The sequence below is a fragment of the Hyaena hyaena genome, unplaced genomic scaffold, assembly GCF_003009895.1.
Source record: "Hyaena hyaena isolate Hyena2069 unplaced genomic scaffold, ASM300989v1 scaffold_205, whole genome shotgun sequence".
Taxonomy (NCBI): Eukaryota; Metazoa; Chordata; class Mammalia; order Carnivora; family Hyaenidae; genus Hyaena; species Hyaena hyaena.
This window is the reverse complement of record NW_024080838.1, coordinates 269,100-294,227: the sequence shown is the minus strand read 5'-3', so window position 1 is coordinate 294,227 and position 25,128 is coordinate 269,100. Positions and strand designations below refer to the sequence as shown.

Below are 25,128 nucleotides of genomic sequence, written 5' to 3'. Positions count from 1 at the left end.
TGACTTTCCTAATACACGGAAACAGACACAGAGGGTAGACAAAATGAGGAGACAGAGGAGTATGTCCCAAATGAAAGAACACGACAAAATCACAGCAGGAGATCTAAGTGAAACAGAAATTAGGATGCCTGATAATTTAGAATAATGATCATAAAGATACTCACCAAACTTGAGAAAAGAGTGGAGGATATTGGTGAGACCCTTAGCAAAGAGAGAAAAAAATAACATCAGGCATGAAGACTCAATAAATGAAATAAAAAATATAATAAATGGAATAAAAAAGTAGGCTACAGGAAGCAAAGAAATGTATCAGTGATCTGAAGAACAGAGTAATGGAAACAAATCAAGATGAATAGAGGAAAGACAAATCCGCATAATAAGAACTGACTTACAAAAACACAAAGTTCTTAAAATGGAAAAAAAAAACCTATGATGAAGAAATAATTTTATAAGTTGCAAGAGAAAAGACGACAGTTACATACAAAGAAATCCCATAAGGCTATTAGTGGTTTTTCTAGCTGACCGAAACTTTGCAGGCCAGAAGGGAATGGCATTATATACTCAAAGTGCTCAAAGGAAAAAATCTGCAGCCACGAATACTCTATCCAGCAAGGGTATCATTTGGAATTGAAGAAGAGATAAAGACTTTCTCACACTAACAAAAACTAAAGGCATTTAGGACCACTAAACCAGCCCTAGAAGTATTAAAGGGGACTCTTTGAGTGTGAAGCAAACACCTTAAGTGAAAGTGTAAAAAAGTAAGAAACATTAAAGTAAATACTTCCAGGGGCGCCTAACTTTGGGTCAGGTCATGATCTTGCGGCTTGTGAGTTCAAGCCCCAAGATGGGATCTGAGCTGTCAGCCTGCTTCAGATTCTCTGCCCCAACCCTGCTAATGCTCTATCCCCCTCTCCCCTCTCTTTCTCAAAAAAAAAAAAAAAAACATTAGGAAAAACAATTGTCTTATGTAAATGCTTCTGTAAAAACAAGTTAAGATATTAATAATATAAAAAGATATAAAATATACCCTATACCTAAAGCATGGGGGTGGGAGTAAAGAGGGTTTAAGCTTCTGCAATCATCAACTTAATATAGACTACCATATGCAGAAGAGGTTATACACAAACTTACACTCCAATCAAAAGACAGAGGGCTGACAGAATGAATAAAAACAAGATTCATCTAAATGCTACTCATAAGAAACTCATTTCTGAAAGAATGACACTTGCAGACTGAAAGGGAGGGGAGGGGATGGAAAAACATTTATCACACACATGGATGTCGAAAGAAAACGAGGGTAGCCATACTTATGTATCAGACAAAATATACTTTAAAACAAAATCTGTAACAAGAGACAAAAACCACTGTATAATAATAAAGGATACAATCCAGTAAGAGAATAACAATTGTAAATATTTATAAACCCAGTATGGAAGCATCCAATTACATAAGACAGTAACAAACATAAAGGAACTAATCAAAAGTAATACAATAATAGTAAGGTGACTTGAATACCCCACTTACATCAATGGACAGATCATTCAAACAAAATAAATAAGGAAACAGTGACTCTGAATGACACACCGGACCAGATGGATATAACAGTGTGTTACATCTGCTGTTTCTAAAACAGCAGAAAACACATTCTTTTCAAACACACACAGAACATTCTCCGGAATAGATCATGTATTAGGCCACGGAACAAGTCACAACAAAATATAAAAATCCATGTCATACCATGCATCTTTCCTAACTACAACACTATGAAACTAGAAAGTAACTACAAAAAACCTCTGGAAAGACCACAGATACATGGAGATTAAATGACATGCAATGGGTCAACCAAGAAATCAAAGAAGAAATAAAAATTTACATGGAAACAAATAAAAATGAAAATACAATGGTTCAAAAACTTCAGGATGCAACAAAAGCATATAGCAATACAGGCCTACTTCAAGAAGCAAGAAAAACAACCTAACCTCACATCTAAAGGAGTTAGAAAAACACCTAAAACTCAAACCCAGCAAAAAAAGAAAATACAGATTAAAAGACAAATAAATGACATAGAAAGTACAAAAAAATTAGGATGGATCAATGAAACTTGGAGATAGTTCTTCGAAAGGATCAACAAAATTGAAAAACCCACAGCAAGATTCATTTAAAAAAAAAAAAAGGAAAGAGCGAAAGAGGGAAAGAGAAGAGGGTTGGGGTGACCCAAATAAAATAACCAATGAAAGAGGAAACATAACAATGAAAACCACATAAATACAAATAACTGTTATAGAATATTATGAATACCTAAATGCCAATAAGTTGGACAACTTAAAAGAAATGGATAAATTGTTAGAAACATATAACCTACCAAAATTATGGTGAAAGAAATGGAAAATCTTAACAGCCCAATTACCTACAATGAAATCAGTCATCAAAAAACTCTGAGAAAACAGGAGTGACTGGGTGGCTCAGTCAGTTAAGTGTCTGACTCTGGCTCAGGTCATTATCTCACAGTTTGTGAGTTTGAGCCCCATGTTGAACTCAGTGCTGACAGCTCAGGTATGGAGCCTGCTTCAGATTCTGTGTCTCCCTATCTCTCTGCCCTTCCCCACTCTGTCTGTCTGTCTCTGTCTCTCTCTCTCTCGCAAACATTAAAAGATATTAAAAAAAAAAAAAAAAAAAAAAAACCTCTCAGAAAACAAAAGTCCAGGACCAGACAGCTTCACAGGAATGTTACAAAACATTTAATAAACCGTTAATACCTATTCTTCTCAGACTATTCCAAAAAATACAAGAGGAAGGAAAACTTCCAAATTCATTCTCCAAGGCCAGTAACATCCCAATACCAAAACCAAATAAAGAAACCACAAAAAAAGAGAACTAGAGGCCAATATTTCTCATGAGTATAGATGCAAAAAATCTCAACAAAACATTAAAACCTCCAACAATACATTAAAAACACACACCACGATCAAATGGGATTTATTCCAAGGATGCAAGGGTGATCCAATATTCACAAAACAATCAATGTGACAAACTACATCAATAAGAGAAAGGATAAAAACTATATGATAATTTTAACAGATGCAAAAAAAAAGCATTTGACAAAGTACAACATCCATTCATGATAAAAACCCTCAGTAAAATAGGTCAAGAGGAGAACATACCTCACATAATAAAGGCCTTCTATGAAAAACTCATAGCCAACAGCATACTCTATCGTGAAAAACTGAAAATTTTTCCCATAAGGTAAAGAACAAGACAAGGATGTCCATTCCCACTTTAATTCAACATAGTACTGGCAGTCTTAGCCATAGCAATCAGATAAGAAAAAGAAATAAAAGGAATCTGAATTGGTAAGAAAGAAGTAAAACTTTCACTATTTTTTTTTTTAACATTTTTATTTATTTCTAGGAGAGAGAGAGAGACAGTGTGAGCAGGGGAGGGTCAGAGAGAGGGAGTCACAGACTGAAACAGGCTCCAGGCTCTGAGCTGGCAGTCAGCACAGAGCCCGACGCGGGGCTCGAACCCACGAACCGCGAGATCATGACCTAAGCGAAAGTCGGACGCTTAACCGACTAAGCCACCCAGGTGCCCCAAACTTTCACTACTTTCATATGACACAATACTAGATTAGAAAACCCTAAAGAGTCCACTAAAAAACTACTAAAACTGATAAATGAATTCAGTAAAGTTGCAGGACACAAAATCAATGTGTGGAAATTTGTTGCATTCCTATATACTAATAGCAAAGCAGCAGAAAGTAAAGTTAAGAAAACGATCCCATTTACAATTGCACCAAAAATAATAAAATACCTTGGAATAAATTTAACCAAAGAGGTGAAAGACCAGTACTCTGAAAACTATAAAAGACTGATGAAAGATATTCAAGACAACACAAAGGTATGAAAAGACATTCTATGCTCACGGATTAGAAGAACAAATACTGGTAAAACGTCCATACTACCTCAAGCAATCTACAGATGTAATGTAATCCCTATCAAAACATCAATAGCATTTTTCACAGAACTAGAACAAACGATCCTAAAATTTGTATGAAACCACAAAAGATGTAAAATAGCCAAAGGAATCTTGTAAAAGAATAACAAAACAGGAGATACTACAATTCCAGATTTCAATTATATTACAAAGCAGTGGTAATTAAAACAGTATGGTACTGGAAAAAAAAAAAAAAAAGACACAGAGCTCAGTGGAATAGAACAGAAAACTAAGAAATAAACCCACAATATATGGTCAATTAATCTTTCACAAAGGAGGAATGAATATCCAGTGGGAAAAAAGACAGTTACTTCAACAAACGGTGCTGGGAAAGCTAGACAACTACAAACTGGACCACCTTCTTACACTACACACAAAAATAAACTAAAAATGGATTAAAGACCTAAATGTGAGACCTGAAACCATAAAAATCTTTGAAGAGAGCACAGAAAGTAATCTCTCTGGCATCAGCCATAGCAACATTTTTCTAGGTCCATCTCCTGAGGCAAGGGAAATAAAAGTAAAAATAAATTATTGGGACTACATAAAAATAATAAGCTTGTGCACAGTGAAGGAAATGATCAACAAAACTAAAAGGCAACCTACTGAATGGGAGAAGATATATGCAAATGACATATCCAATAAAAAGTACCCCAAATAAAGAACTGATACAACTCAACACCCAAAAAAACCACATAATCCAATTAAAACATGGGCAGAAGATGTGAAGAAACATACATGCAAAGAAGACATAAAGATAGCCAACACATACATGAAGATGCTCAACATCACTCATTATCAAGGAAACACAAATCAAAACCACAATGGCTAAAATCAGAAACAGAAGAAACAACAAATACTGATGAAAATGTGGAGAAAAAGGCACCCTATTTTACTGCTGGTGGGTATGCAAACTGGTGCAGTGACTCTGGAAAACAATGGAGCTTTCTCAAAAAGTTAAAAATAGAACTACCCTAGGACCCAGTTAATCACACTACTGGGTATTTACCCCCAAAATACAAAAACAAACAAACAAACAAACAAAAAACCTAATCCAAAGGGATATATGCACCGGTATATTTAATGAAGCATTATTTACAATAGCTAAGATATGGAAGCAGCCCAAGTGTCCATTGATAGATGAATGGATAAAGAAGATGTAGGATATATACATAGTAGAATATCATTCAGCCGTAAAACAAGGAGTAAAATCTTGGGGCGCCTGGGTGGCTCAGTGGGTTAAGCGTGCAATTTCAGCTCAGGACATGATCTTACGGTCCCTGGGTTTAAGCCCCACATCCTATTCTATGCTGACAGCTCAGAGCCTGGAATCTGCTTTGGATTCTGTATCTCCCTCTCTCTCTGCCCCTCCCACATTCGCACTCTGTCTCTCAAAAATGAATAAATGTTAAAAAAATAAATAAAAGAAAGGGCGCCTGGGTGGCTCAGTAGGTTAAGCATCCAACTTCGGTTCAGGTCATGATCTCGCAGTTCATGGGTTCAAGCCCCACATCAGGCTCTGTGCTGACAGCTAGCTCAGAGCCTGGAGCCTGTTTCAGATTCTCTATCTCCCTCTCTCTTTGACCCTCCCTTGTTCATGCTCGCTCTCTCTATATAAATAAATAAATAAATAAATAAATAAATAAATAAATAAATAAAGATAAAAGGAATAAAATCTTGACATGTGTAACAACATGGATACAGCCAAAAGTATAATGCTAAGCAAAATAAGTCAGAGAAAGACAAATACCATATCTCACTTATATGTGGAATTTAATAAACGAAATAATGAATAAATGAAAGAAAACAAAGAAAAAAAACAGAAATTAAGAAACAGACAACTACAGAGAATTGATAGTTAACAGAGTGGGTCACAGGATGGGGAAATAGGGCATAAGGATTAAAGAGTACACTTATTATGATGAAAAAACTAAAATGATAAAAAAAAAAAGATCTCTGCACCCCCCAATTCACTGTAGCATTAATAACAGCGAAGATAATGGAAGCAACCTAAGTGTCCATCAATAGATAAATGAAGATGTGAGATACACACACACACACACTCACACACTGGAATATTACTCAATCACAAAGAAGAGTGAATCCTGCCATCTGAAAAACAGATGGACCTAGAGGACCATGCTAAATGAAGTAAGTCATACCAAGAAATACAGGTACCATATGATTTCAATAAGTGCAATCTGAAACAAACAAAAAGCAGACGCAAACCTGTAAATACAGAGAACTGACTGATGGTTGCCGAAGGGAAGCAGGGGGATGGGCAAATAGGTAAAGGGAGTGGGAAGCTTTTAGTTATGAATGAATAAGAACTGGGGATGAAAGGTACAGGACAGGGAATACAGTGGATGGCATTGTTACAGTGTTGATGGGATTGCTACAGTGTTGTAGGATAACAGATGGCAGTTAACATTTGTGTTGAGCATAACAATGTATCGAGTTATCATAAAGACAGAGACGTCATAGAGACAAAACTTTTCTTTCCTTTAAAGTTTACTTATTTATTTACTCTGAGACAGAGAGAGAGAGAGCGAGCGAGAGAGAGCACGAGCAGGGGAGGGGCAAAGAGAGAATCCCAAGCAGGCCCTGCAACGTCTGCACAAAGTGTGACACAGGGCTCGAACTTGCAAAACGTGAAATCATGACTTGAACCGAAACCAAGAGTTGGACGCCTAACAGTCTGCTACCCAAGTGTCCCTGCAGAGACAAACCTTGTGGACACCTGGCTAAGTATTAAATAAGCCCATCACCAAAGACCAATACTATATGATTCTTTCCACTTACATGAGTTACCTAGGGTAGTCAAATTCATAGAAAGAGAAAACAGAATTTTCCAGAGGCTGGGCAGAGGGAAAAACACGGAGTTATTATTTAATGGGTACATAGTTTGGGTTTTTACAAGATTAAAAAGTTCTGAAGACTGCCAACAGTACTTAATACTACTTAAATGTACACTCAGAAATGGTTAATATGGTAAATGTTTTGTTATATATACATATATACACATACATACACACACACACACACACACACACACATTTTTTTTTACCACAATTTAAAAAAAAAAAAAAGGTTGCCCTGAATATTGCCTACCTAATCTGGATCCTTGCTTCAGGGATACAAACTGAGGGTGTGAGGAAAAAAATGATCAGATATGTAATACAACAGAGGGAGCCTAATAACGTTCCACATTTTGCTGTTATACCCCACTTACACAGCAGTGATTCCATGAGAAATCCATGTGTTCATGTGTTTCAGAAACTATCATCATAAATATTCTAATCCTGGGTGTTCTTCTATAAATACTATTCTAACTCCTCAACCAAATTCAAGGTTCTAGCGAAATGGTTCTCAATATAATGCATTTCAAAATCTCTACGGAGCTTTTGAAAAAGATTTCCACTTCTGGTATTATGGACACGATGACCTCCAACTAAAATTTCAAAACGAAACGTGTTACTAGAGATAAATAAAGGTACTTCATAATGATAAAAAAGTTGATTTGTCAGAGAAACGCAACAATCATAAAAGTGTACATGATAGAGACTTTCAAAATACATAACACAAAAACAGACACCCAAGCAATACCACATAAATCTTAATTTCCAGAGCAGAGCTAGGGCATTGTTATTTACAAACAAAACAAAAAAATTACATGGGGATTTAAATGTGTATGACTGCTCAAGAACCACAGTGTTTGATATCTTATAACTAAAAAATAAGACCTTAGGGTAAATACTACTACTACTGCGGATTGGATTAACAAAATCCTTTCTTATTCTGCAGGAGAATTTGACCCCTGATTAACTTTCTAGTTCTTTTCTTCTAGAAACCAGGGAACACAAATATGTCAATTACGTTGCTAGGTAAAATATCTTTTTTTTTTAAATATTTATTTTAAGAGGGAGCGTACATGTATGAGCATGTTTGAGTATGGGAGAGACAGAGAAAGAAGGAAAGAGAGAATCCAAGCATGCTCCAGGTTGTCAGCACAGAGCTCAACACAGGACTTGATCCCATGAACTGTGAAATCATAACCGGAGCCAAAATCAAGAGTCGGACACTCAAACGAATGAGACCCCCAGGTGCCCTAGCAACATATCTTATAGAAAAAAATTATTTGTGATTGGTAAGGTATATCTGAATTGGGAAGAGCTATACATGAATTGTAAATACTTGATGGAGATACACAACCTTATGCTTTCCTGAGCGGGATATGGCATGTCCTTTGTAGTAAATCTGGAAGAGAGCCCACGGAGCTGTAACAAGAGGTATCCACTCCTAAGGGGCATGAGACTTTAAGCCAAGGTGGCTCCTATGAATCCTGCTGCCTTCAACTGGACAGTCACTTCTGAGTGGCTAAAGAAGACAGTTCCCAGATGGCTATGTAGACTGCATCAAGGACTCCTGCAGCAAGAAATTCCTATTGCTGGTGTGCTGGGAAGCTATGGTTCCTGTCCTATAGCATTCTGAGTAGACAGGGCAAATTGTGGCCTGAGATAGTCCTGTGAGTCTGACTGCTGAGTTGAAGCTAAGAAAACCCTTTGGTGGGTATTACAACTACCTTATCTTTATGTTGTGGTTTAGACATCAGTGCTTCCATGCCATACTCAAGATCTCTAGGTTGACTTCTTAAAATATTTTCCAGTGAAGTTTTTGCTAACGGGGTTTGGGGTGAGGAGGAATCCATTCTAACCTCCCAATGATCTTGTGTATCCAGAATAGTACAATATTCTTTCTGTGGTGGTAGTTTTGCCTGCATCAATATGAGCCATAATTCCAATATTACGGATTCTGTTTGAAAGGTGGAGAAAAAAAAAGCAGGTATTACAAGGTGGACATTACTAAAACCAAAATATGTAATCTATATGCTATGCAAATTTCAAAGATAGTACTTCAGTAATTTATATACTTATATATAATTTATATATAAATGGTATAAAAATGAGAAAACCAGAAAACATATCCCTACTACATTATTCTGACAAAACAGCTAAGTAACAAAGAGCTAACTACAAACTTGTGAATCTTATTTTTATTTCTATGAAAAGTGTGTTGCTCTTATTTAAAATATTTAGCAGTGATTTGGAAAAAAATAGCTTTAAAGATACATACCAACATCTATTTATAACTAGCTAGGGCAGAAAGCTAAATTACCAATGCTAAATGAAGCCCATGACAGAAATCTTTACCTTTTCACAGCAGCGTATGAAAAAAACAGTATCAATGACAGTACTTACTTAGCTATGGGAGGACTGATGACAGACTGAAGGGATTTGATATCATTTCCTATTAAACCTAACGGAAAGAGAGTTATAATTGAGAAGTTTAAGAAATTTTCCTTTAACTGACAAAAGAAAGAAGTTACAATAATTTTAAGCAAATATAATAATTCCAAGTACAGTAAAATCCAAGCTAAATAAAACTTTCATTTACCTAAAAGTTATCTCTAAAAAAAGGTAATAGATAATGTAAGTTTTCAAACACAAATTTCTAGATTACATCCTTAGAAAAATATAAATTTACTCCAATCTTTCCCATTTTTTAAAAATGTTTACTTATTTTTGACAGAGCATAAGCAGGGGAGAGGCAGAGAGAGGGGGGTAGAGAATCAAAGCAGGCTCTGTGCTGACAGCAGTGAGCCCAGTATGGGGTCTGAACTCAGTGAACTGCGAGATCATGACCTGAGGCAACTGACTGAGCCACCCAGGTGCCCCTAATCTTTGCCACTTTCTACAACTCTACAATAGACATAAAAATATAATTATAGAAGTGGAATGTTCATAGCAATAATCGTAAGACAAGAGCTTCTAAAACAAAGAAAAATAAAATGCACAGCCCTGTAAACCTCCATTGTCACGGCCTGAAGAGTTAAGACTGATCTTCATATCAGATGACAATGAAATTTTGTACCATTTGAAACCCATCTAACCCTCAGTACTCCCAAGCACACAATACCTTTAAAGATGCCCTGGGAAATATTACTGAATAACAATCTAATACTTCTAAAAGGACAAGTAGTGTTTCTGGAATACAAAAAGGCCATAATAATTTACTCCAAACTTACATATTTTATTAATAATTTTAAAGCAAAATGCAGTTACATTTATAAACTTAATCTATACCTTCCTATCTAAATCAGTTTTACAAAATATCTATAATAAATTAAGAACAGTTCTACTGTATTTTGAAAACCCCATTGCAATTTGAAGGCCAAAAGATGGCCTGTATGGCTACAGATAAATCTGCATGAGCAAAATACAGAAATGCAGATACAAGCCAATACTGTAGACCATTACATTCAGATATCCTTAACGGTCCCACAATCAGTATTTTTACTCCATTACTCTCACATGACAAAGGTGGAAATGCAAACAGCAACAGAATGCAGCTAGTTTCACTGAGTCTCCCACATGCTTACTTCAAACATAAAAAATATTCAGAATTCTTACCTCGGGCTTTCAGCTTTCAACAGCCTTACTACCGTAAACTATCCGAGATAAGTATTTAAGCAACTACTCTTAAGAACCTTTAAAATAAATTATTTGGGCAGACCTCTAATGACAGAAAATACATATAAAAACCAGAAAAGGACTAGAAAATCAGTATTTTATAGCAAGAGCACTCTCCAAATAGACAACTCGAGAAACTTTTGAGCCAGCGACTAAAGCCACCAACCTCTCTCTTTGTTAAGTTCATTTCGATGAGCAGCACGTAAGAAGGAAGGGCCTATTGGTACTGCCCCTTGGCATCCATCAGAATAGTTCCAACTACTAATAATCTCAAGGAAATAGCCAAGAAGTAACAAGGAGGCACTATTTTTAAAACAGAATGCTTGCCAACGAGATGGAAAGAAAGCAAACAAGTAGTTTAAGTAAAATAAGAATCATCAAAATTGGTACCTGGTAAAGAACTGTAGCTTCTTCCAAGAGACACATATGGCTTGAGAGTTTGTAAACCTGTTCTCATTTTAGAGCAACACATATCCTAGGGAGGAGAAAAAGAACCACGACATTAATTTTATTTTAGCATGACTTAATAGAGTACTTCTAATATCATATCTATGCTTTGTCAGAGGACAAAACGGTTTGAATCTCCTTAAAGTAGTCTGAATTTATTAACTCTAGTTCCTTTAAAAAGTGACAACCCATTGGGGCGCCTGGGTGGCTCAGTCGGTTAAGCGTCCCATTTTAGCTCAGATCATGATCTCACGGTTCGTGGGTTCGAGCCCCACATTGGGCTCTGTGCTGACAGCTAGCTCAGAGCCTTGGAGCCTGCTTCAGATTCTGTCTCCCTCTCTCTCTGACCCTCCCCTGCTCACGCTGTCTCTCTCTCAGAAATTAAAAAAAAAAAACGATTAAAAAAAAGTGACAACCCAAAATTATACTACAGGAAAGAACAAAAATAAAACTAATACTGACTTGCTATTTGAGCTGATCTTAGATGATGGTTCTCTAAGATCTGCAGCATTAACATCACAAGAAACACAAATTCTCCAGACCTACTCCAGACAAGAAAATAACAAACTCTGGGGAAGAAGGCAAAGAATCCGTGGGAATTTTTATTTAATTGAAGTACAATGAGCACAGTGTTTTATCAGTTTCGAGTGTACCGAACAACCGGTGTTTCTACAAGGCCCCCAGGTGACTGCTACCTACAGTTTGAGGGCCACGGCCCTGAAGTGTCCAGAGAACCAGAGAAGCTCTAAGGTCTCTTACCTGGCTACTTCTGGATTCCCCTCCTCTACAGTTGCTAAGAGCTGGAGGGGGGTCATGAACTCTAAAACTATTAGCTGTTTTGGGGATTTATAAAATGGGCTACACATTAGAATCATCTGGAAAACTTTAAAAACATTTGGCGAGGGGCAAAGGGGTAGCTGGGGGAACTAGGGACTGGCATTTTTAAAATTTTCTGAATTATCTTCTCCCAGTGTTTCCACACACAGGCTGAATATTCTCCACCCCAATTTATCCCCAAACCACCAGATACACATATAGTGGCTGTCAGTACATTTGGAATTGTTACAGTTAGTGTAATAATTTGAGGTTGTCACAATGCGCCTTTTAATGCTATCTTGGAATGCACGCCTCTGTCTTCCATATCACTTCTACTATCAGTTACCAAGTGTCTGGCAATAAAACACTATTATCCTAAGAAAACGTTTCAAGGGTAGAAACTAAAAGATATTTAAATTTCCACTGCATACTGACCTGGGTGAGACAGTAGTTATCTGTCACAGGCGTGTAGTCTGAAAGCACCAACAATGAACACACCAAAAAATCCTGTGTAACACTAATGACCTCAAAATGTAATATACAAATGGGTACTCTTCAAAAGGCTGCACAGTGAATTTTCAAGTAGCAAAATGAATGTACAGACTAGTGATAAGGCCTGCTGTTTCTTGGTTACAGTTTCTCCCACACTCCCTGTTAAGAAAAACTGCTGAAGGGGGCGCCTGGGTGGCTCAGTCGGTTGAGTGCCAGACTTTGGCTCAGGTCATGATCTCACAGTTCGCGGGTTCAAGCCCCGCATCGGGCTCTGTGCTGACAGCTCAGAGCCTGGAGCCTGTTTCGGATTCTGTTTCCCTCTCTCTCTGCCCCTCCCCCACTCATCCTGTGTTTCTCTCTGTCTCATTAATAATAAACATTAAAAGAAAAAATTCAAAAAAAAAACCGAAGATAAAGATATACTAGACGAAGAGTATACTGGGCCTTTTGGGAAGGAAAGTAACGGAACTTGGTGAAGTAGATTTAATTTTACAAGAAAAACTTACATTAATGTGCAGGATGGGTATTACCTTATGAGTCACTGCTAATTTTCTCAAGTTGGACAACATGTTGATCCTCTAAACTGTTATTCTCTGAAAAAGAAACATATGAAATTTTAAACCTAAGTTTGCATATTATGCCAGTAAGACATGTGTAAGCATACGCAACATATATGACAACAATGTATTATGTTGAAAAAAATAGGTATAATACTTTTAGCTATCAAAACTCCAAGCATCATTCAGAAAATAAAAATTCTGACAAAAAAATGAGAAATATGGTTCTTAAAATATTTACTTTTTCAACATGTTTTAATTCTTCAAGATATGAACATACCATAAAAAAGGTTGATTTATAAAAATATATCAGACCAACTAAAATGCATTTATGTATTTATGTAGAGTTTATTATGAAAAGGTAAGCGTCTACACGTTAATTTGTTAATTTCTCATTGGTAGTGTAACTGATTGGTTTATCCATATATTCTGATTTTATTCATTCATACCATAAATATTTTCAAAAAAATACACAGGAGCAAGTTGTCTTCTGTGACTATAAAAACTAAGCATCTTTACTTTTTTAAAATTTAAATCCAAGTTAGTTAATATGTAGTGTAATAATGGTTTCAGGAGTAGAATTCAGTGATTCATCACTTACATATATCACCCAATGCTCATCCCAACAAGTGCCCTCCTTAATACCCATCACCCATTTAGCCCACCCCCCACCCAACACTGAGCCAGCAATCTTCAGTTCTCTGCATTTAAGAGTTTCTTATGGTCTGTCTACCTCTCTGTTTTTATATTATTTTTGCTTCCCTTCCCCTATGGTCAACTGTTTCATTTCTTAAATTCCACATATGAATGAAATCATGTATTTGTCTTTCTCTGACTTATTTCATTTAGCATAATACATCTAGTTCCATCCACATTTTTGCAAATAGCATTATTTTGATGATCATTATTTTGATCACTGAATAATATTCCACTGAATGTATATATACTGCATCGCTTTATCCATTCACCAGTCAATGGACATTTGGGCTCTCTCCATACTTTGGCTATTGTCGATAGTGGTGCTATAAACACGGGGGTGCATGTGCCCGTTAAAATCAGCACTCCTGAATCCTTTGGATAAGTACCTAGTAATGCAATTGCTGGATCATAGGGTAGTTCTATTTTTAATTTTTTGAAGAACCTCCATACTGTTTTCCAGAGTGGCTGAACCAGTTTTTGCATTCCCACCAACAATGCAAAAGGGTTCCCCTTTCTCCATATTCTCGCTAACATCTGTTGTTGCCAGAGTTGTTAATGTTAGCCATTCTGACAGATGTGAGATGGAATCTCATTGTGGTTTTGGTTTATATTTCTCTGATGATGAGTGATGTAGAGCATCTTTTCAGGTGTCTGTGAGCCATCTGGATATCTTCTTTGGAAATGTGTCTATTCATGTCTTTTGCCCATTTCTTCACTGGATTGTTTTTCGGTGCGGAGTTTGATAAGTTCTTAGTAGATTTTGGATACTAACCCTTTATCTGACATGTCATTTGCAAATATCTTCTCCCATTCTGCCGGTTGCCTTTTAGTTAAGCTGATTGCTTCCTTTGCTGTGCATAAGCTTTTTATCTTGATGAGGTCCCAATCGTTCATTTTTGCTTTTGTTTCCCTTGCTTCCAGAGACTTTGTCAAATAAGAAGTTGCTGCGGCTGAGGTCAAAGAGATTGTTGCCTGTTTTCTCCTTTAGTATTTTGAGGGCTTCCTGTCTTATGTTTAGATCTTTCATCCATTTTGAGTTTATTTTTGTGTATTGTGTAAGAAAAGTGGTCCAATTTCATTCTTCTGCACTGTGCAGTTTTCCCAACACCATTTTTTTTAATGTTTATTTTTGAAAGACCGAGTGTGAATGGGGATGGGACAGAGAGAGAGAGAGACAGAGAATCCAAAGCAGGCTCCAGACTCTGAGCTGTCAGCACAGGGGCTGATGTGGAGTTCAAACTCACGAACTGCAAGATCATGACCTGAGCTGAAATCAGAAGCTTAACCAACTGAGCCACCCAGGCATCGCCCCCCCCCCCCCCCCCCCCCCCCCCCACCATTTGCTGAAGGGACTTTTCTTCCATTGGATATTCTTTTCTGCTTTGTCAAAGATTAGTTGGCCATACATTTGTGGATCCACTTCTGGGTTCTCTTCTGTTTCATTAATCTATGTACCAGTACCATACTGTCTTGATGATTATTGCTTTGTAATACAGTTTGAAGTCTGGAATCGTGATGCCTCGAGCTTTGGTTTTCTTTTTCAGCATAACTTTGGTTATTTGGGGTCTCTTCTGGTTCCATACAAATTTGAGGTTTGTTCTAGCTCTGTTGGCCTATTTTGATAAAATATTTTGATAGAGATTGCACTGAATACGTAGACTGCTTTGAATAGTGTTGATATTTTAACAGTATTTATTCTTCCCATCCATGAGCATGGAATATTTTTCCAGTTTTTGGTGTCTTTTTCAATTTCTCTCATAAGCTTTCTATAATTTTCAGTGTATGGATTTTTCACCTCTTTGGTTAGGTTTATTCCTAGGTATTTTATGGTTTGGGGTTCAATTGTAAATGGGATGGATTTCTTGATCTTTCTGTTGCTTCATTACTGGTGTATAGAAATGCAACCGATTGCTGTATACTGACTTTATATCCTGCAACTTTGCTGCATTCATGGATCAGTTCTAGCAGTTTTTTGGTGGTCTTCTGGGTTTTCCACATAAAATATCATGTTGCCTGCGAAGAATGAGAGTTTGACTTCCTCCTCACTGACTTGGATACTTTTTATTTCTTTTTGTTGTCTGATTGCTTACGCTAGGACTTCCAACACTATGTTAAATAACAGTGGCAAGAGTGGACATCCCTGTCATGTTCCTAGACTTAGAGAGAAAGCTCAAGCTCTCAGTTTTTCCCTATTGAGGATGATATTAGCTATGGGTATTTCGTATATGGTCTTTATGATCTTGAGGTATGTTCATTTTATCCCTACTTTCTTGAGGCTTTTTAATCAACAAAGGATGCTGTATTTTGTCAAATGCCTTTTCTGCATCTGTTGAGAGGACCATCTGGTTCTTATCTTTTATTAATGTGATATATCACAGTGACTGATTCGTGGTTATTGAATCAGCCCTGCAGACCAGGAATAAATCCCACTGGATCATGGTGAATAATTCTTTTAATGTACTGTTAGATTTTTGCATCCATGTTCACCAGGGAAATTGGTCTGTACTTCTCCTTTTAAGTGGGGTCTTTGGTTTTGAAATCAAAGCAATGCTAGCTCGCAGAATGAGTCTGGAAGTTTTCCTTCCATTTCTATTCTTTGGAACAGCTTCCAAAGAATAGGTGTTAACTCTTCTTTAAATGTTTGGTAGAATTCCCCGGAAAGCCATCTGGCCCTGGACTCTTGTTTACTGGGAGATTTTTGATCTGTGATTCAATTTCTCTACTGGTTATGGGTCTGTTCAAATTTTCTATTTCTCCTTGTTTCAGTTTTGGTAATTTGTAAGTTTCTAGGAATTCATCCATTTCTTCCAGATTACTCAATTTGTTGGCATATAATTGTTCCTAATAGTCTCTCCCTATTGTTTGTTTCTGCGATGTTGGTTTGGTCTCTCCTCTTTCATTTATGATTTTAATTATTTGGGTCCTTCCCTTTTTCTTTTTGATCAATCTGGCTAGGGAATATTATATACATATATATATGTATATATATTCTTTCTAAGAACCAGCACCTGGTTTCATTGATCTGTCCTAGTGTTTTGGGTTTTTTTATTTCAAGGTCATTGATTTCTTCTCTAATCTTTATTCTTTCCATTTTTTCTGCCGGCTTTGGGTTTTATTTGCTGTTATTTTTCCAGCTCTTTTAGGTGTAAGGTTGTGTATGTGAGACCTTTCTTCCTTCTTTAGGAAGGCGTGGATTGCTATGTGCTTCCCTCTTATGACCGTCTTTGCTGCATTCCAGAGGTTTTGGGCTCTTATGGTTTCATTTTTAATTTCAGCCTGACTAGATTTTATTTCTCTATTTCCTCAGAAAAGGATTCTTTCGTATCTTCTATGCTTTTTGTAACCCCAGCTAGTATACTTAACATGGTTCTAAATTCTAGTTCAGATATCTTACTTATATCTGTGATTATTAAGTACCTCACTATCATTTCTTCCTGTTCTTTCTTTTGCGGGGAATTCCTTCATTTTGTCATTCTGAACGAAGAAGCAAATTGATAATAATTAAAAATTTTAAAAATAAAAACAAAACAAAAAATCAAATGAAGGAAGCTAGATCCTAGGTGTGTTTCAGTCTGCTTGTTGAAAGAAGCTTGACAGAATACAGAATGGGAAAGAAAATAAAGGGAAGAAAAATTTAAAAATTTAAAAAAGTATATAATAAAATAGAATAAAATAAAGAATAAATTTTTTTTAAATAAAAAAGCAAAAAAATAAAAACAAATTTTTCTTTCTGTATCTATGAAAGAAAAAGAAAAACAAAAACAATTTAAGCAGAAACATAAGCAAAGAAAATGAATAAATGAACCAGCAAACAGAATGAAACCCAAATGAAGTTACATCCAGTTTCCTCTAGAAATCAAAGTATGAAGCACTCTATGTTCCCTGCCCTAAGCAGGTGGAGTGACTTGTGCTGATCTTCTGGGGGATGCACTTGATGAGCACAGCTGGGCGGGGATCTGTTCAGTGTGCAACGTGCAGGAGAGAAGTGGGAATGGCTTCACTTAGCCCCCTTTCCTCAGGACATGTCACAAGACATTCACACTTTCACCGAACCACAATAAAGCACCCCTCCTCTGTCTCAGGCCTCTGTCCACTCCCTGCCTCTACCGTATCTGTGTGTAAACTGCCTGCCTTCCAGGTGCCACCTCCCTCCAGAGTTTTATCTCAGATGGGGTTGTGTTTCAAACCCCACACTTGGGAGACCCCTGCAGCATGGACCCGCACCAACTTTCTGGGGAAGGATCTCACTGAGCAATGGCTGGGTGCTGGCCTGTCCCAGAAAACACTCATGCAATAGTGCAGCGGCAGAGTTTCAGAAATTATGGCAAACCACAACACACAGGTGGTGCCAGGTTTTATTGCACTCTGGCATCTTTGTCCCAATACCAGCAAATGTGCCTGCTCTCCGGAGTCTGCTGGCACCTTGGCCCAGGAAAAGCCATATGGCCTCTACCAAATGCACTCCAAGCTGGGGAACCGCTTCTTCCATGTGGCACAGGGACCCCTCAGAACCCCACTGCCTGTTCCTGGGGATTCACCTGACTTCCTCACCAGAGCACCGCCAGGCACTGAGCTCTGAAACTTCAGCCTCTGCTTTCCACCGGTAATAGAATCCTGGTGGTACTGAAACCCTCTCCCTTCTCTGTCAGTGGTTTTGGAGAACAGATTTCTTTGTTCAGTCCCCTTCAAGCGTTTTCACTCTTTCTCTTTCTCTCCAGCTACTTTCAGGGGGAATGCTTTTCTTGCACAATCCTGATGCACGACACTTTACCCTTTCATTTTTTCTGTCCTCTCTCCATGAAAATGACTTCCTACTCTCCACAGCTTTTCTTTCCCCCAGTTCACTTCTCCGCACTGCGTACCTGCCCAGTTTTGTGGCTCAAGTTATGCAGATTGTTGTGCTAATAATCCTCAGATCAATTTCCTAGGTGTCAAAATGGTTTGGTGCTGATCTACCTGCATTTCAAGCTCAGGGTCTCCATGCTGCTCTGTTATCTTAACTCCTCCCCTCCAAAACTAAGCAACTTTAGTGTAAAAATATTTACTGAATTGATGGGGTGCTTAGTTGGCTCAGTTGGTTAAGTGTCTCTTGGTTTCAGCCGAAGTCATGATCTCATGGTTTGTGAGTTTGAGCCCCACATCAGTCTCTGTGCGGACAGCACGGAGCCTGCTTGGGATTCTCCCTTTTCCTCTCTCTGCCCCTCCCCTGCTGGTGCTTTCTCTCTTTCTCTCAAAATAAAGAAACTTAAAAAAAAAAAACAAAAATATTTACCGAATTGAATATTCACTACGTTTCAAGTACACTATCAAAGCTATGACAAGTTCACAGAAGCATCTGACACTGGGTGGGCAGAAGAGAGCAGGGAGACAGAGTGTGTGCCACATTATACAAGAAGCTGTGTCAAAACTCATTTTTTTTTTCCTCCAAAATCTGCTCCTGTGTCTTACTACACACACATTTGCTAGCCCTCATTTAGGAAGTCACCAAATGCTTTTCATTTTATTTCCTAAATACATCTTGAATCCATTCCCTCTTCTTCATTTCCAGTACCAAAGGATGTCTGCAATATCATGCATGTTAGATCCATTCTAAACTAGAACAGATTTTAACACAACAAAAGACAAAAAACTCACTAACAGGGTTTGATTTCACAATGCACTAAGAAAGCCTGGTAGAGGATCTAAAGTCATCCATAATTTTCTGAAAAGACTATTAAAATACTCTTCCCTTTCTCAACCATCTGTTATGTATGAGGATGGACTTGCTTCAGACAGTTCTACCAAAAATTTAAAAAAAATACATATATAGTAACAAATACAGAAGGTGATATGAAATGTCAGCTGTATTCTATTACAGACAAGGTGTAAGACAACATAAAACATTCCTCAAACTAAATTATTTTTGCTTTGCAACATAATAGGTATTTCTCATAAAATTGTATTACTTACATTAACAATTAGTGGATTTACTATGTTTAAGTGAATTACTAAAATATTTTAAAGTCTTATTTTAATATCTAACGGTTGAATATGAATTATAACCCACATAAACAAAACTCTTTGGAGTTTTGAATCATTTTTAAGAGTGTGAAGAGTTCCTCTAGCTAAAGTTTTAAAACTTATTCCAACACCCTGTTTCCCCAAGTGATTGACCATAATTATTTTAGGTTATAAGAAAAAAAACTAAAAGATTTACCAATTAGAAAAACTAGCCAAGACAATCCATGTTGTAGACAGTGATGCTTAAGAAGTTAAAATAATTTGCTTTAAAATGTGAATTTAAGGAAAAATATTAAGTAAATGATAACACAGGTGACATTCAGATTTGACCAGTCTCCAAAAGTAGTACTCCAATCACTGAAGTGAGGAATAATGCTTTAAAGCCATTCTTTACACATATCATTTAAATAAACACTATCCTCTTGTCATTTCCCTACTCAAAATATTTAAAGGTTCTTAATACAACAAAATCTATCCCCAACTACCTTCATGGCCTGTACTCTCCTATTCCCTACTCTATACCAGGGAGCTCTAGCCAAACTTCCCCCGGAACACCACGCTAGGACACCTCCGCACCTTGGTATGTAATGTTGTCACTGCCTGAAAACAGTCCTAGAATCCCCAAGGCCCTGTGCCTGGTAAACTTCCACTCAATCTTCAAGCCCCGGCTTGGAACCTTTTCCTAATTTCCTAGAACGTTTTAATACTACCTTCTTTACGTTTTCATAACACTCAGAACATGTATTTACTCATGACAAATAAAATATTTATAAGCTATCTCCCTTACTGTGAGCTCTCCAAAAGGAGGGCTCTTCCACCAACACAATGCTGCACTTTTTGATCTATTAAGCTGATTAGAGCCCTCCAGTGATTTTCTTCTTCCTTGTGGATCAATCATCTTCAACAAAAATGGGTGCCTACTACTGGTGCTAAGTCAGTTATTCTATAAGGCCCAGACTGCCTTAGGCCTTGGAGAATAAAGAACTCACTCAATATTCTAACACCTGATGGTACAAGAGCAATAATGAGGGGGAAAAAAGTTATCCATTCCACATTATTAGCAACAGGTTACACTACCAACAAACATAAAGAATCCATGGATTTTTTTTTTTTAAATCAGTAGAGGGGTACCTGAGTGGCTCAACTGGTTAAGCGTCCGACTTGGGCTCAGGTCATGATCTCACAGTTCGTGAGTTCTAGCCTGGCATCGAGCTCTGTGCTGACAGCTCAGAGCCTGGAGCCTGCTTCATATTCTGTGTCTCCCTCTCTCTCTGCCCCTCCCCCGCTCACACCATGTTGTCTCTCTCTCTCAAAAATAAACATTAAAACAATTTTCTTTTTAAATCATTAGAGTATCATGCTTATAAGGCTTAATATACAAAAACAGAAATCATGGACCACTAAAGAACAATCACAAAACACAGCAGTATGCAAGGAAATTGGAGATGATGTTGCCGAGAAGCAAGTATGAAAGGGGATCCTATAGTATCAAGTTAAAACGGTCTGTGTTTGCAGATGATATTTGTTACTGTACTTAGTAATTTCTCCTAAATTAGAAGCTTCATTTCAGATTTGTGTCATATCCAGTCTTTTTTAAGAAAAATATCAAGTATGAATTAGGCCAATATGTTTATTATTGATTAATGTCAAGCCCTACTACCATCTTTGCTTTTTCTCTTTACGTTGACTAGATCATCTCATGCTATCAATCTAAACACTCGTTTTTACTACAAAATTTATTTCTGGCACAAGTTCTAAAACAGAATTAGAGTGATGTAAAATTTACCTAAATTTTAAAATCTGCTCTAGCCTTTAACTCCATTCAAGAAAAAAGTTTACCAAATTAACTTTTACTTGCTGAAGGAAAAAAAAAAAGGCTCAGGTAAAGATACTCTTAAATTTATGTCAGCCGGACTGAGAAAGCACTTCCCAATTCCCCTGTTCGTCTACATTTATTGGAGCAACACAAGGAGTTGGTTATTAGAAATATAGAAAATAAGTAACACATGATTCCCAACCTCAAGAAAAATGTTAGCTGTAAAAATTCTAGTCCGTCTCCGGCATATCACAATAGTAAATATTTCATTTATGAGACTTTTTACAAAGGTCTGACTCCACCTGTTCTTCTTTAACATAAATAAGCTTGACTTTTTAACCATACACATTCAACTTATAAAGCAGTTGTCACAACCTCCTGACGTCTCACTTATAATCTCATCTGTATGAAGAGATTCTACCTAAAGTTTCATCCAGACCAGATGAATACATTTTTACGCTACTAACTGACAACATGCAAAGAATATATCTCTACTATACACTTTGGGTAGTTAAAAAGAAGTGATGATATCCATTTTGGCTACTACCAGGTATAAAGGAAATAAATTTTCCTGAAGAGTTTTGCTAACATTAATCTGCTTAAGCAACCATTTTTTGCCTGCAATCACAGCTAACAGGAAGAACAAATGATAAACAACACAGCCAACCACTCTGCCTCCTCTATTTTACACAAATCAAAATGTGACAAGTACTGAACCTTTAAAACTTCATTTATTTTCTGTTCCTGATTCAGAAGGCAAAGAGTGTTTGAGAGGCTCTGGGAATCATAAATGAAAAAACACTGATGATCTCGGGGCGCCTGGGTGGCTTAGTCGGTTAAGCGTCCGACTTTCGCTTAGGTCATGATCTCGCGGTTCGTGGGTTCGAGCCCCGCGTCGGGCTCTGTGCTGACTGCCAGCTCAGAGCCTGGAGCCTGTTTCAGAGTCTGTCACTCCCTCTCTCTCTGACCCTCCCCTGCTCACGCTGTCCCTCTCTCTCTCCTAGAAATAAATAAAAAACATTTTAAAAAAAAAAAAAAAAAAAAGAAAAAACACTGATGATCTCACAAGTTAAACCTACTACAAGTTTCCAGAAGCTGAAAGAACTACAACAGGAAACAATAAGGATAAATTTCACAATGTTAAGCAAAAGAAACCAACACTGAAGAGTTCATACTATATGATTCCAATTATGTAAAGTATAAAATGGGCAAAACTAATTCATTCTGCTACAAGTCAGGATAGTTCTTCTACTTGGGAGTGGCAGTGACTGGAAAGAGGGATGAGGAGGGCAGGTTAATATAATTTCTTGATTCAGGTGTGAATTAGAAGGTGTGTTCAGAGTGAAAACTCACCAAAGCATATATCTACCGCATGCATTTTTCTATGTTACACTCCAATAAAAGTACTTTAAAAACTTTTCATAAACTTCTAATTATAATAGAAACTTCAAGTGGACCCTTCCTTCCCTTGTGGTGATCCTATTGGTTTAGAGGACTTGCCGGAGTCCCAAGTCTTCTGTGATCTTTGATATTTCACTTAAAATCTCTGAGCCTGTCTTTCCATCTATAACACTAGGGGATCAGTATGAGGATTAAGTTTCATTTATTCAACAAGAATTTACTGTTGTTGTGTCTACCACTGCCTTCTAAGTAAAGGGATTAAAATTAGTTAACAAAAGACATCCTTGGGCCATACTGTCTCTATCTTATTCAATGGATACAGACCATAAAAGGAGTAAGTAAAACACACAGCATCTCCTATGGTAACACGTGCTATAGAGAATTAAGCAAGACAGAGAAATTGGGCAGGAACCGTAAGCAAAGTCACTTAAGCAAGTGATTTTTAAACGACATTTAAGCAAAGAACTCAAGTAGGTATGCGAAGCAATACCTGGGGGAAGGGTATTCTAGAAAAAGAGATTACGTAATGTATTGCACCTGAAAACACACAAATGTCAATTAGAATTAGGGTTTTAAAGAAAATAAATGACATTAGAAGATGCCGCCATGAAAACTGCCTCAAATCCAAGCACGGAGACTTCAGGGGAGGACGAAGGCCTTCGGGGGGCCCTTTCGTCCTCCTCTGTGGCTGGCTGTTGTATGCCACAAGGGGGCACGGTGCCCAGCGTGGGGCAGGGTCATTGGGACGCGGGAGTCGCACGGCGCGGTCCGTGACCCACCTGGCAGTGGGGCGCACACCGGAGGCCGGCTTCTTCTCGCTGGCTGCTGAGAGCCGCAGGTGCAGGCTGCGCCAAAGTCCGCAAAGGCCTCGCGTCACAACACACCACTTCGGCAAGAGCGCCGATACCTGCAGAAAGGCACTCAGAGCTTTCTCCCAACCTCCTCGGGCCGCCGCACTTCACCACTTCCGGCGGTGCACCGCCCAAATGCCGCCTGCCGGCAACTTCCGCCCTTCTAGCTACGCGTCAAACACCGCGGTTCGGAACTGATGTGTCGCGCTTTCTCCGGAGTCGGTCGTTTTGCAACTGTCTCTTTCCCGTCGCGGGTTGCGTGGAGTGAGCTCGCGGGTCTGTGAGACCCGAAAATTGAGAGCTTCTTCGCGCCCCGGCAGCTGCACCCGGCTGCCCTGCGGCCGTCACCATGGTGAGGAGGTAGTTTGGGGCGCTCGGATCGTAGGGCTTCAGAATTGATGGAGGGCTGGGGCCCTGGGGCGGGAGGTGAGGGGTGGTAGGCGGAAGGGAAGTAGTGCTGAAGGGAAGGGTGGCCTCGGTTGAGTGAAGAAAAAAAAAAAGTTTGGGGGACACACAGTAGGGTATTTGCCAAAGCACAAGCTTTGGAGCAAGACTGGTTTCAGTCTCTTAAGTTCCCCGCTTCGCCACGTGTTGTGTGTGGTCAGTGCCGGAGCCTAGCGATAACTGTTCTGTGGACAGATACTAATCCCGCTGCCACCTCGTTTTCTTGCTGAGGAACCAGAGCCGGGCTCACAGCACCGATGTGATTGCCACACCCGTCCTCCTTCTCCTGAGTGTTTAGTGTTTCTCTGCAGAGTGGTATCCCCACGTATCTTTCTCGTGGTTGCCTCACCGTTTGTGTGATAGCAGTTGAAAACACAGCACCTGGGACGCAGTACCTGATCGATGGTTATTCGGCATTATTCCCTGTGCTGGAGTTGACTGCGTCATTGTTTTATTTTTGCAGTCTTAAAATACAAATGGACTGTGGCCACATGTTGGGAAGTGGCCGTGTAAAATAAAACGGGCACTTAAAAAGCAAAAGGGAATCTGATGCGTTGCTGATGAAATGCAAAAAAGTACAGCCAGTTTTGAAAGCAGTTTGGCATATGACCACACAGATGCATGTGCACGTGCTAATTCGCTAAAAACTGCAAACAACCCAAGTAGCCACCAGCTGGGTCAGTATATCCGTACATGGAATTCAAGGCAGTAACAAGGATTGAAGTACTGATAAATGTAACAACATGAGGGATTGTCAGAAGCCTTAAGGGAAAAGCTAGATGCAAAAGGTAACATACTATAAACGTAAAAGTTTCTGCGCTCTGCAAAAGGCAGAATTAGAGTAATATATAACATACAGATTGGAGGTGGAAAAAAGGATTGCCTTCAGACAAACACAAGGGAATTATCTGAGGTAACAGAAACACTCTTGCTCTGATTGCGGTGGTTACAAAACTGTATAGTTTGTCACAACGTAAAACTGTCCACCTGCGCCTAAAAAGGGCACATTTCATTATATAAATTGTATTTCAGTGAAACTTACAAACTTTCTTTTTTTTTTTTTTTTTTTTTTTTTTTTTTTT

General features: G+C 38.2%; 2 protein-coding genes across 4 annotated transcripts in view; one reads left to right on the top strand and one right to left on the bottom strand.

Annotated features, from left to right (window-relative positions):
* GFM2 (GTP dependent ribosome recycling factor mitochondrial 2) overlaps positions 1-23,696 on the bottom strand; it is a 64,316-nt gene extending 40,620 nt beyond the window's left edge. For 2 of the 3 annotated variants that reach the window (XM_039242070.1, XM_039242071.1), the window contains exons 1-5: positions 23,531-23,696; positions 12,785-12,871; positions 10,914-10,998; positions 9,252-9,309; positions 8,708-8,805 (exon numbers count right to left, since the gene is read on the bottom strand). In XM_039242070.1, the coding sequence (XP_039098001.1) occupies positions 8,708-8,805; positions 9,252-9,309; positions 10,914-10,998; positions 12,785-12,847 (304 nt within the window). In that variant the 5' untranslated portion in view covers positions 12,848-12,871; positions 23,531-23,696. Of the gene's footprint in view, positions 1-8,575; positions 8,806-9,251; positions 9,310-10,913; positions 10,999-12,784; positions 12,872-23,530 lie in introns of those variants that run through there. The other variant, XM_039242072.1, reaches the window with a different exon arrangement.
* A 136-nt stretch (positions 23,697-23,832) lies between these two features.
* NSA2 (NSA2 ribosome biogenesis factor) overlaps positions 23,833-25,128 on the top strand; it is a 7,456-nt gene continuing 6,160 nt past the window's right edge. The window contains exon 1 of the mRNA XM_039242102.1: positions 23,833-23,954. Within this exon, the coding sequence (XP_039098033.1) occupies positions 23,952-23,954 (3 nt within the window). The 5' untranslated portion in view covers positions 23,833-23,951. The remainder of the gene's footprint in view (positions 23,955-25,128) is intronic.